The 13591-nt window shown below is 32.7% G+C and overlaps 2 protein-coding genes across 4 annotated transcripts; both read right to left on the minus strand.

Annotated features, from left to right (window-relative positions):
- Positions 1-11: 11 nt before the first annotated feature.
- LOC116112760 (protein SYS1 homolog) lies at positions 12-2523 on the minus strand. Of its 2 annotated transcripts, XM_031398879.1 has the most exons (4): positions 2459-2523; positions 1604-2002; positions 810-1036; positions 12-130 (listed from the first exon to the last, which is right to left on the minus strand). In XM_031398879.1, exons 2-4 carry the CDS (start codon positions 1825-1827, stop codon positions 123-125), a joined length of 459 nt encoding a protein of 152 aa, XP_031254739.1. In that variant the 5' UTR covers positions 1828-2002; positions 2459-2523; the 3' UTR covers positions 12-122. The 2 variants fall into 2 exon arrangements, with proteins under 2 accessions (XP_031254739.1, XP_031254738.1); XM_031398878.1 differs by lacking the exon at positions 2459-2523 and having other exon boundaries at positions 1604-2448.
- Positions 2524-4795: 2272 nt separating this feature from the next.
- On the minus strand, positions 4796-9190 carry LOC116112762 (MAR-binding filament-like protein 1-1). 2 transcript variants are annotated; one of them, XM_031398881.1, is made up of 5 exons: positions 8858-9190; positions 7973-8059; positions 7263-7306; positions 7019-7159; positions 4796-6856 (listed from the first exon to the last, which is right to left on the minus strand). In XM_031398881.1, the coding sequence occupies exons 1-5, from the start codon at positions 9111-9113 to the stop codon at positions 5003-5005; spliced, it is 2382 nt and encodes a 793-aa protein (XP_031254741.1). In that variant the 5' UTR covers positions 9114-9190; the 3' UTR covers positions 4796-5002. The 2 variants fall into 2 exon arrangements, with proteins under 2 accessions (XP_031254741.1, XP_031254742.1); XM_031398882.1 differs by lacking the exon at positions 7973-8059 and having other exon boundaries at positions 4798-6856.
- Between the last annotated feature and the right edge of the window lie 4401 nt (positions 9191-13591).

Consider the following 13591-nt stretch of genomic DNA (forward strand, 5'->3'; position numbering starts at 1 on the left):
TTTTTTTTTTGGTCACAGATTAGATTGGTATCTAATGAGCTTTGCTCCTTCGAAAGCAGTGAAGAAACTGCTGCTGCAATCCCAGAAGAAAATTGTTCTGCATATTGAGTTGTCCTTGTGATTTAAACATCTGCATGAAGTGGACAAATTAGTTCAGCTGATACAAAAGCAATTATGAAATTATAAGAGAAAAAGAAAGGACAGGCAACTGCTGTTGCTTTTTGAAATTTAATTCAAAAAATTAAAGCAATTAAAAGCCTCAAAACTGTTTAGCACGCACAAGATCTTCCACAATGTTATGAACCAAAAACAAGAGTGAAAGAAAAGATCACCAATCTAACATAAACTTGAAAAAGATTAGCACTAGCATTTCTTCTCTTTATTAACTGAAACACAGAACTGTTTTCCATTTATCTATTTTACTATTTCAGGAATCAATCTAAATTATTTGCTTGAATAAAGTTCAGGCGCAAACAAATTGGAGGGTTCAGACATTCCATTTTAGCATTAACTTCAAAGAAAATAATTCAAAAGTTGGAGAGCAAATGCCAGTATCCAGCAGAGCATAGAGATGAGAGCAGGCAGCATGGCACAGAACATATGAAGTTATAAGACTCACACCCAAACAACATTCATTGCAACAAAAATGAGTCAAAAGCCTCTATTAATAAATTTGGAAATTAAAAAAATAAAAAAATAAAAAAAAAGATATGAAAATACACATGGAAAAAAAATATAATAAAGAATAAAATTTCCACACAAGATTGCTTGAAGTAATCAATTTAACTTATAATGAAAAAATTTCTTACTTGCTCTGTAGCGTGTTATAGGAATCTCTCGCAGTTCACGTCTAATGCATAGATATTCACCTAGCAAAGCCATCACTGCAAGTCCAGTGCCATTAACAACCCACCACGTGATTGAGGAGGGCCAACCCCCATATGTGATGCATATAAAAAGATGGATGATGTACAGAGTTGCTGAAAAATCTAAGCACTTCTTTGCCCTCTCAACTATATAAAGCATATATCCAGCCCTGCACAAACAAGAGTAACTCGCATGTTAGTTAAACAAGCAACCATGGAGATTGGAAATTTCAAATATGAATCTGTAAAACTAACATGATTCAGGGTCTTTTTTTTAATTTCCATGAACATAAATGCAATAAGTGAAATATGGAACAAGTAATAAAATAAAAATTGATAGTTAAATCTAAACAATTAGCCATGTCTTCTGGCATAAAATAATCCACACCGGATACTGAGGTAGAATGAGCAATTGGTCTCTCAAATAGCAGATACATACACAATGAAAAATGCATTGACAAGGAAATTGTCAAGATGACATTAAATAAATTTAACTAATCCATCTATTCAATCCAAAATACTCATCGTACAGTTAAACAAACTCATTTAACTATCCGTTTTGCATTATACCACACAGCAACTTAAGCAATTAACAAATTAATGAACACCACGTAAAATCAGAACATCATAAATTCATTAATTATCCCTGACAATGGAACCATACAATTTCACATTATAGTCACCTAACATAAATCATTTACAAAGATAAATTAAAGCAAAAGGATTTATATTCTCACCCAGCAACCGAGGCCAGCAGAATCGAAGCAATGACACACCAACCGGTGACCGTAGAGGCAGTGATGGTAGCAAAGTCAAAGAAATACACAAGACTCATCCGCGATGCCCGAGTGCCAACGAAAATGGATAAAAATACACCAAGACTGGTATAGTATAGGCATTGAAGACAAACAATTTGGGCAACGATTAGCCAGGGATCCCATACAACTGCACCATAGAACATTTCTTCAACCACCACTTTTAAAATACCAGATCAGTCAAAACTACAAAACTGCCGCAACTCAATTCTTTAAACCAAAATTCAACTAAAATCTTCAATACCCAGATCACCAGAAGTTACAAGAATGCGACCAAAATATTCTTCAAACTAAAATCTTCAATACCCATATCACCAAAACCTAGAAATATGCCACCAACCAAATAACCAGAACCAAATTGTCAAATCTAAACAAAAAAAAAAAAAAAAATCCAATTTTTGAACTATTTTCTATTTCGCTTCAAACCCTAACTTCAAAAAGAATTAAACTTCAATGCTAATTAAAGCATTTAAGCTGAAACCAAGTTTGTTTAACGGAACTGGATCTGGGAAATCAAGAAATTTGGAGGAAAAGGATCAACCAAATCTGAAGGGCAACAAAAACACAGACTGTCAAAAAGAAATGGAAAATTAGAACAAAAATATTGTATCAGATTTGTGTTAAATTGAGCAAGAGATACTGGGCATGAGGAGGCTTTGTCGAAAGAAAGATTGGATTGAGGAGCGAGCAAAAAGGCTATGCAACATTAACCAAAAACATACGTACAGGTAATTAATTAGTAAAAGAAAATGGTATTGGATTTAGATTTTACAATACCTGAAAATTTTGTTCACCTTTTTTGTATCTGAAGTGACAAGTCTCAACAATTCGCATGTTTGTCATGTTCGTTAAATATTGTATGCGTTTGGTTTAATATTTTTATCCCTATTCTGGATCCTATTTTTCAAATCGCGTTTGGTACAATATTCTCAAAATATTACCCTATTTTTTTTAATTACATTTTAACCCCATAAGGTTATTAATTTCACTAAATACCCCCTGAAAAAAAAGTTTAAAATTAACAAAAACACCCCCATCAACCCAACTTGTCAGATTCCGGCAACCACCGTCGGTGATAGCCGGAATCTGTACAACGGCCAAACTTCCGACCAGAAATGGCCGGAAGTTCACCGCTGTGGCCTTTTCCGGCCAGATCCACAACGGATCTGGCCGGAAAAGGCCAGATCTGGCCGTCAGCGACGGCCAAAGAAATGGCCGTCGTTGACGGTCAACGACGGCCAAATCTTGGCCGTCGTCGATCGAAAACGACGGCCACATCTTTGGCCGTCGCTGACGGCCAAAGATGGCCGTCGTTTGGCCTTTTCCGGCCGTCGACGGCCAAAACAAACCATAGATCTGGCCTTTTCCGGCCAGATCTACCATGGATCTAGCCGGAAAAGGCCATAACGATGTGTTACGGCACAGATCCGACAAGTCTGTGCCGTAACGAAATTTTCCGGTCAGATTCCGGCGGTGGTGGCCGGAATCTGACACTGCAGTGGTGGGGGTGTTTTTGTCATTTTACATGTTAGGGTCTTTAGTTAAATTAGTAAACCTAAGGGCTTTTTTATAAATTTTTAAAATTTACCTCGTAATACTCCCATATCCAATAACCCAATACTACCCTTAAAATCCTATCCAAAATACTAAACCAAACGCACCCATTATTTTTTTAAATTACATTAAAGCCCCTTACACTTTATTTAATTATAATAGATCTTATTGGTTAAAAAATTGACATTTACGGACAATATCTCTTATGACGAGGATTATATCTGGTAGCGTTTGGTTTAAGAAATATTATATTATTAAGAATATTATATTAATGAAAAGATAGATTATTTTTAAGGTTAATAGAGAACGTTATATTAATATGTTTGGTTAGATTGGTGGGTATAAATAATTAATGTGTTTGATTCAGGGTATAAATAATTAATATATTTGGTTGGAAGAAATAAATATTATCGGAGAGGCTTTTACTGAATTACTCTTCTTTTTTAATATTATTATTATTTAGAGTGGTACTTTTAACCTCTTATATTTAAGAATTTAGCGAAAGCATCCTAGCTATAATAAAAGTATAAAATTTAACAAAATACCTCTAGCCACCCAAGATGATTGTCGGCCACCACTGCCGGCTGCCACCAACAATCACCAGAACAATGCACAACTGACCAAATCTAGCCGGTTGTGTGTTGATCTAACCGTTTCCAACCAGATCCATAGACAGAAATGACAGCATTTGGGCTAATTGTTATTTGGTAGACATATGAGGGCATTTGTGTCCAAAATGATTATTAATTAAGGGCAAAATTGGTATAAATAGTGGATTACCCCAGTAATAAAAAAATAACACCCTTCCAATCGGTAATCGGATTATCCCCCATATTACTTACAGTAATCACTGTTGGTATTGAAAAATTACCGAAATTTTTTATTACTCGGTGCCAACCGATGTTAACATATCTATTTCCAAATATCAAAAATTGATTTGGTTTATTTTTCAACTAGGTTCAGTTGATAATTAAACTGAATTTGGGGTTCGAGACTATGTTTGACCTTTCTTGTTTCATTTTTTTCATGACCATGTGAAAATTATTTTTTTGGGTAATCAGTGTGCTAGCTTTCACGCATCTCAATTAATCTCTGAAGTCTATTGAACACCTTACAAGCCCAAATGATCAGGTAAACCACAATGTTATTGTGGTAGGTGGACCCTAAAGTTTGAACCTAAGAACTCAAGTAAGGGAGCAAACCTCCTTGACCGTCAGACCAACTACTTGGGGTTAACCATGTGAAGATTATTGACTGTTAGTTGGTGAACATTTTTTGATTTGAGATCAAAGCTTCATAGGTTTGATTCAAATTGTGGTCACAATCAAAGTGATTCATCTTCCAGCAACTACTTCAAGTTGTTGAAGGGGGATCAATCAGTTGCTGCTGTGGTCAGTACTAGTGTTTTTCGGGACAGTTCCAATTGCCAATCAAAATTATGTACTCATTTTATAGCATTCAACTGGAAAATCATATTTGTCACTTTTCAATGTTGAGAACAAACTATTTGAACAATGTTATGGCATACTTCAAAACCAGAAAAGAATAAGATCATGCAGAATTGACTCCTCAACTTAGATAGTATACAAGAAGATAATGAGAAGAAAACTCAGGTAATCTCATTCCTCGATTAACATTTATACAATGATCATATAATAGCACTGAAAATTTGTCGAAAAAGCAAAAGCTCGGAAACAAGTTTCATAGATGACATACGAACATACAATATCGAGAAAATATTAAATGAAAACTGAATGGTCCAGAGTTTCATTCTGAACTAGCCTTTCTCCTCCTCCCGGTTCTCTTTGCAGCAACAGTGACATTATCTTCGTCATCAGAATTTGATAAATCATCCTTTCTCCTCCTGCCAGTTCTCTTTGCAGTATTAGTATCATTATCTTCATCATCAGAATTTAATGAACCATCCTTTCTCCTCCTACCAGTTCTCTTTGTAGTGTCAGGGAAATTGTTTTCTTCTTCGCTTTTCTGAGGATGTTGATCATTTACAAGAAGCTTGGATGAATTTATTTTACTCCTTAACCGCAGTACTTCACCCTTAGCAGATCCCAATTCCTCTTCAAGTTTTTTTGCTTTCTTGTCCAAACTGTCCCTTTCTTGGCCAAGCCTCATGACAAGATTATGGGCATCTTCCATGTTTTCTCGGGCTTCTTGAGCTACGTTCTTTTGCTCTGTTAGGGACTTGTAAAGCACCTCTTTCTCATCTTTGAGACTAGAAATATGAGAATTAGCATTATCTAGGTCTCTAGAAAGTGTCAACACATTTCTGTTCATGTCATCAAGTGATTTGGTAGCCTCTTCCAGATCAATTTCAAGGGACTTCCGTGCCTCCTTGTCCTTCAAGATTTGCTTCTCCAAAGCTTGTAGTTCATTGTTCAAAGAGGCAACAACATTTTTCTCTTCTTTCAAATCATTGGCTGTGGCTTCTGCTTTCTTATAAATGTCTACCAGTTCCTTTTGTAGGCTATTACGATTTTCAGTTGCAGCAGCCAGTTGATGGGTCACAATTTGCAGCTCCTCACTAGTCTTCTTCAAAAGCTCCTTCGATGCAGTGAGCTCACTGGCTAGCACTTCACTACTTTGTTTTGCCTCATCAAGGCTTTTCTGAAATGTTTCCCTAATTTCAGCAAAATCAGCTTTCACCCTCGAAATTTCGGACTCAAGCTCTGAGCACAAATTTGTTGATTGTACTAGTTGATTTTCCAGATCAGAAGCCTCATTCCTCGTCTTGCCAAGAGTCTCCTGAGTAGTTGCGAGTTCATGTTTGAGATTTTCTACATTACTCAATTCCACATCCAGCATTTTCCTCAAGTCATCCTTTTCTTGGGTCAACTTAGCAATTGTTGTTTGACTTCCACGCACTTCATTCTGAGCAAGCTCATGCTTTTCCTTCAGCTCATGAAGTTCCTCTTCTCTTTCTCCCAATAGCTTTGCCTCAAAAGCTGCCTTCTTTTCAGAAGATAACTTCAGATCATCATACTCCTTTTGAACATCATCAATTTTCCTCTTGGAATCATCTGTCTCAACTATTAAAGAACTAACCGTTGCATTTAATTCATCCACCAAAGTACTCCTCAATTCTAGTTCTTTTTTATTTTTCAAGAGTTCATCCCTCAATCCTTTGACTTCTGCATCTGCTTTGGCTAGTTCATCCTTGGTCTGCTTGTAGATAGAATTCAAGTTCTTCAACTCCATTTCCTTCTCAGCAAGAGAAGATCTGAACTGTTGAACACTATCATTCTTATCTTTTAGCTCTAAACTGAGTAAATTAACCCTGTCTTGTAAGGCTTCGATTGAATCAAGCTTTTCCTTGAGTTTTTCTTCAAGTGCACTTTTATCTTCCCCAGCCTTCAAGAGACTGGATTGAAGACTATCAATTTGTACTTTAAGCTCCTCAATCAATTTTTTTTCATTTTTGAGCTCCTGCCCTAGGCCTGTAATTGTGCTGTTAGCTGAATTTAGTTGATTCATTAAAACCTGCTGTTCTTCCTTCGCTGTTTTGAGTAGCTTTGTTCGCTCTTCTTGTTCTTTTTGTAGTTTAGACTCAAATTCTTTCTTCAATGACAAAATGGAAGCTTCCTTTTCACTGAGTCTGTTTTTCATCTGTGCATTTCAAGCAGTGTATGCTGGGTTAAAAACCAACATCCAAAAATGACATTCAGATAGAGTGATATGGATAATTTAGGAATCCATAGAGCAGATAAAATCATGCTAGTGAATTCAGCTCGTGATAAAAACTTGACAATAAGATTAAGAGCAGCTTACAGATTCTATAGTTGCAACAGATGCTTTTTTATCTTTCTGAGTCAAAGCATAAAGTGGGGCAAGCACAGCAGTCCCAAATATTCCAAGTGCATTAAGAAAAGAAAGAAAGGGATTTGATGGTGGATCTCTTTGAAGTGCCAGCTGATCAAGAAAAGAAATTCATTTAGGTGTTTCAAACTTGACAAACTAAAAATAACAGAACCTAGGATTCTGGATTCATTTACAAACGAGCAAAGATTAAGACCTCTGATTTTTGGCTTTCCACTGGTGTATTTAGCACACTTTCCTCTGTAAGGACATAAATAAGCATATTAAACATCTAGGAGATTTAAAAGCAATTCAAAATAACTAAAGTTATAATAGAAAAGATAGAGTAGTCCACCGAAAGGACCAAAAAGAGCCAGAACCTTAATTGGTGATTTAAATGGATTAACAAAAAAAAAAAAAATGGATCTAAGCTCATGCAATACTTCAACTCATAAAAAGAGGGATGAGTACCCTGAAAATCACTGGGCAATATAGAAACAATCTTGAAAAGTTTTAAGGTAATTTTTCAAAATATTAAACTGAGGGCAATTTTTCTTTATTTCAAAAACCACTGTTTGCCTATTGACAGCATGTGATAGATTAAAAAGAAACAGAAAACAACGCAAGAGTCTAGGCACCACAATGAAAAAATCTAGCCACTTTGGTTTTCTCTCGATCATAAATTACAATAGTTGTTGATCCATAACATACCCTCTCCTCTCTCACTCTCTCAAGGTCATCTTTTTTGGGCTTCCTGCAATATGAGGTTTCACTTTCAAAGTATTCTCCTATGTAACAAATTGATTGGTTAGTAACTTTTCTAGTCCTATTGTTAACACCCCAAAAATGAAACCTTGAGGGGTTCGTCAGGCGCTCCTGCCAGTATGCTCACACTAGGTCTACAGTTTGATACACTGGATCACCTACCTGGCAAAATGCCACGAGTTTCCTGGTTCCCAGAGATTGTTGGGTTTGGTGGGGGTTCCAGTTTTGACCTCGAGTTCGTTCGGGGGTCTGAGTTACCAAAAATGAACAAGTTAAGAATGGAATATGACACTATATGTCACAGGACATGTAACTTGACAAGTCTTATTATCAGTCACTCGCTTATGTTTATAACATGATAACTCCCCAGCAATTCACGATGAAACTGCAGCATTCTCTCTTATAACTTAAGAAGAAAGAATTGAGCATATTTCAAAACAGCCCTCGAACTATATTACTAGCTTAAATTAAGCTCCCAAATATGCTTTTTATACCAAACCAAAGCTACAGTATGAGAAACTGATCAGTCTAGCCAAACAAAGGTCAGTGACAAGCCATTTCTAGAGGTAAAAGGTTACATATGAAATGTCCATAAAATACTCAATAAACACTATACAACAGAAACATATAGCTATCAACCAATCATCAATGTAAAACAAATGCAAATGGAAAAATATACATATATATTCTAAAACAACAAGTCAATACAAAAGCTAAAATTGCACTCCACTTCTTGAATCATTAAAGTTAGTTGTTGAATCATGAATCAGAAAACAGTTTAACAATTCCAAAGCTAAATTTTGCTACGTTTTAATTGCATCAAATCAAAAAACCACAAAAGACAAACGCGCTCACAGGCAATAGTGACTAAATTCCAAATTACCAATTCATAAAGAATTATAAAAACAAAAAATAAAGAATACCCATTTCACCAAATGCAATGATGATAATGATATCAAATCAATTACTAAAACCAAACATTAAGTCATGAACAGTGCCGTACTTCATTATAACGAAATCTCGAAACCAATGAAAAACATAACTCACTTGTTACTAAACCTTCAAGAGCTGTAGCTCTGAGTTTCAAGAAAGGAAGAACTGAAATACCCACAAGAAGAACAGCTCTCCTCTTATTGGAAACATTTTCATCGAAGTCATCTTGTCTCAAAGAAGCCATAGTTGAGACTCTGTTCCTCCTCTTGGTCTCTGCATTTCTTGCATACAAAAAGACTGAAGACTGAGAACATAAAGAAGAGGAGGGGAACTGAAGGGGAGACCAAGAGCTCCCCACTACAAGGTTCATGGTGTGCTTTCCTCTTCCTCTTCTAGTTTTTCTGTTTTTTGATTTCAGATAAAATGAAAGTAGTGGAAGTGTTTACCTTTTCTTTTTTTTTTTGTTTTGACTTTGAGATATCTATTCCAAATTCAGTTTGGGATTTCACGAGCTAAGTGTCTGAAATGACCGAAATAACCTTAATAATTAAAATTGTTAGAAGAAGAACTATAGGCAATTTTCATTAACCCCATATTAATTAAATATATTTTTGAATACCAAATTGTATTATAACTGGACAAGGGCCGGGCGTTACGTGGTATATTTATTCTATGTTTTTAAAATAGATTATAAACAAATTTATTCTAACAAAATAAACTAATTAGACTAAGACATAATAATTGTTAAACTATACAAATTTTAAAGTAAATATAAATTTTATATATATACAAAGTTTTGTTAAGATAAAATTAATAATTGTACTTGTATAATTATTAATATCAATTATAGATAGATGTCATTAAATTATTCATCCAACTTGAGAATATCACATGAATATTATATGGTCTAATTATATTTTCAGGATCATCACTTTGTACAATTGATATTATTTTTGTAGACATGTCTTTAATATTCGATGTTAATATTTTGTAGTGAATCGTGTATGATATTTAAGATCACCTGAATATTATCAAGATCAACTATTTATTAAAATTTATATTGACCTTTCGCAATTTCTGTAACTTATATTCATTCTCAAGTTGCGTTGCGCGGGTATGTTTATTATTTTTTTTTTACATTATTATTGGTTTTTTTTTTGTCTTTTAAATATATTTTTTTATATTGAATTGATAATTAAAAAATCAATCAATAAAATATCCACAAATTGAACTCAAAGTCTATATCGTCATGGTTCTTCTCAAATATGTCACCATTTGAAATCTACAAACAAAGTTTAAAACTTTGTCAAGAAAAGCAAAAAAAATTGCAAGATAACGCACTAGGTATTATTGATAAGTCTATAAATCAATTAGAAAAAGAGAAATTTTGTTGAAAAATATGAACTTTTAAGCAAGAGACTTGTAGAGCTAAAGGAAAAATTTGATTTTGATTGTTGAAAAGAAAAAATGAATTATTTTTATTTTATTATTTTAGAAATTAAAAAAAAATTAAGAATATTGAGAAGAGAACTCACATAGAAAGGAATAACAACTCCAACAGTATAATCTAAAGAACTTAATTGAAGCATTGAAGAAGCTATGAAGATAAAGATCATGTAACACAAATCTATTTGCTGCAATTAGAATTGACCATCACCTATAGCAAAAAAAAAACATTTAATGGTAGCATCCTAAAGAAAGACGATAATTCTAAAACTCCCAAAACCCACAAATCAAATAAAAAAATCAATAAAAATAGATATAACAAATATAATTAAAACTACGTATCAATATTTGTTTTCCTTTATCATCATTAAAATTAAATTTATTTTATGTGTATAATGATAAAATGAATGGTTCAACAGTGGGACTATAGTTATCCTAATTCATCGTATAATATATCAAATTAAAGCTTTATCTTTCTAGTTTTCAAAGATTCAAACCTCTCATCAATTAGATTTTTATTGAACAATTTATGGCTAATTTACTACTGACTGTGCATTGGAAATCAAGAAACAAGGGAAACCAAAATGTGTGTGATAATAAAAGGAATTGCTCGATAGTGGGGCTACAATTATCCAAATTAAGTATATAATATATCAATTTAAAATCTTGTCTATCTAGTTTCTAAAGATGCAAACCTCTCATCAATTGGATTTTTATTGAGCAAATTATGGTCAATTTACTACTAACTGTTCAGTGAATACCAAAATATGTGTGATAATAAAATGAATGGTTTGGAAGTGGGGCTACAGTTATCAAAATTAAGCATATAATATATCAAATTAAATCCCTATCTGTCTAGTTTCTAAAGATTTAAACTTCTCATCAATTGGATTTTTATTAAGAAAATAATGATCAATTTACTACTGACTATTTAGTGGAAACCGAAATGTATGTGATGACAAAAGAAATTGTTCAACAATACGGCTACAGTTATCCAAATTAAGTGTTTAATATATCAAATTAAATCTCTGTCTGTCTAGTTTCTAAAGATCCAAACCTCTCATCAATTGAAGTTTTATTAAGCAAGTTATGGTTAATTTACTACTGATTGTTCAATGGAAACCTAAATGTCTGTGATGATAAAATGAATTATTTACTAAAGCTACATGGTTCAGCATCAAACATCAGTTGATATTTGTTAAATAAATGAAATTAGTTATATTCAGCAACAACCCCTTTTCATGATATATGTATGTAACATAAAAAGATATCAACAAAAAAAGATAGAACAATTACAATTAAAACTACATATCAATATTTGTTTTCTTTTAAGGATGATAATAATGGTTTGACATATTATAAACGGTTTACTAAAGCTACATGGTTCAGCAACAAACATCATATGATATTTGTGATACAAATCAAATTTGTTATATCCAGCAACAACCTGTTTTCGATAAATGTATGTAACATAAAAAAATATCAACAAAAAAATATAGAAAAAATATAATTAAAACTACATATCAATATTTGTTTTTCTTTATCATCGCTAAAATTGAATTGGTTTTATGTGTGTGATGATAAAATGAATGGTTCGATAGTAGGTCTATAGTTATCCAAATTCATCGTATAATATATCAAATTAAGTCTCTATCTTTCTAGTTTTCAAAGATTTAAACCGCTCATCAATTCAATTTTTATTGAGTAAGTTATGGCCAATTTACTACTGCTTGTTAAGTGGAAATCAAGAAACAGGGGAAACCGAAATGTGTGTGATGATAAAAGGAATGGTTCGGCAGTGGGGCTACAGTTATCCAAATGAAGAGTATAATATACCAAATTAAATATCTATCTGTCTAGTTTCTAAATATTTAAACCTCTCATCAATTGGAGTTTTATTGAGCAAGTTATGGTCAATTTACTATTGACTACTCTGTAGAAACCGAAATATATGTGATGATAAAATGAATGGTTTGGCAGTGAGGCTACAGTTATCCATATTAAGCGTATAATATATCAAATTAAATCCCTATCTGTTTAGTTTTCAAAGATTCATACCTCTTATCAATTGGATTTTTATTGAGAAAGTTATTATTAATTTACTACTAATTGTTCAGTGGAAATCGAGACACAAGGGAAATCAAAATGTGTGTGATGATAAAAGGAATGGTTCGGTAATGAGGCTACAGTCATTCAAATTAAGCATATAATATATCAATTTAAAGTCTTGTCTATCTAGTTTCTAAATATGCAAACATCTCATCAATTGGATTTTTATTGAGCAAGTTATTGTTAATTTACTACTGACTATTCAATGGAAGCCGAAATGTGTGTAATGATGAAATGAATGATTCGGCAGTGGGGCTACAGTTATCCAAATTAAGCGTATAATATATCAAATTAAAGCATTGTCTGTTTAGTTTCTAAAGATTCAATCCTCCCATCAATTGGATTTTTATTAAACAAGTTATGGTCAATTTACTACTAATTGTTCAGTGGAAACCGAAATACGTATGATGATACCTAAATTTAAGGGATTATCATATTATGACTGATAATAAATATTTCAAATAACACATATTAATTGGAAAACAGAATCGACCAAAATTAATTCATTTAACATATATACTTGCATGTCAGCAGGACATAAACAATTAATCATTCATATAACAAATTAAAATACATGAATGTTTTTTACAGAAAACATATTCAACACAAATGTACTGTTTCTACTAATATAGATATGACACATACTCACAGTTCAGCTAACAATAGGATCATCCTCGATTTGATCTTAGTAAAGCACATGAACATTTCCTTGAAAACAAACATAACAAAATTTAATCGATCTTTATGTTAAGATTGTTAAGGAACAACTATTCATTCGTATAACAACTGTTACCTGAAAACAAAATCAACAAAAATTAATTAATCTTCATATTAAAATTGTTAAGGAATACACTTATCGTTCGACAAGAATAACACAATTAATCATTCAAATAGGTTGACCGAACAAAAACAATCGTTCAACCAAATAATAACTGTTAAAATAGTTAGGAAATATACTTACAATTTCTCATTAAAATAGTTAGAAGATATACTTACAGTTCAAGAGAACGAATCAAAATAACAACTCATTTGACAATGTCAATCAGAGATCCTTCATTTATTTCATGCAAATTCATGAATCTTTGACCTGTAAACAACAACAAAAACATAAATAAATAAAAAATCATCGATTAACAAAATCATGAAAAACAAACGTATTATTGACACAAATTAACATGACCTATAAACAATTAACAAAAGACTAGACGTATTGTTAACGCTAACTAACATATTACGATAATACACAACTGAACATACGCCCCTTTTATAACCCCTTATTTAGACCTTTCGAAT

Source organism: Pistacia vera, unplaced genomic scaffold (assembly GCF_008641045.1).
Source record: "Pistacia vera cultivar Batoury unplaced genomic scaffold, PisVer_v2 Contig667, whole genome shotgun sequence".
Taxonomy (NCBI): domain Eukaryota; kingdom Viridiplantae; phylum Streptophyta; class Magnoliopsida; order Sapindales; family Anacardiaceae; genus Pistacia; species Pistacia vera.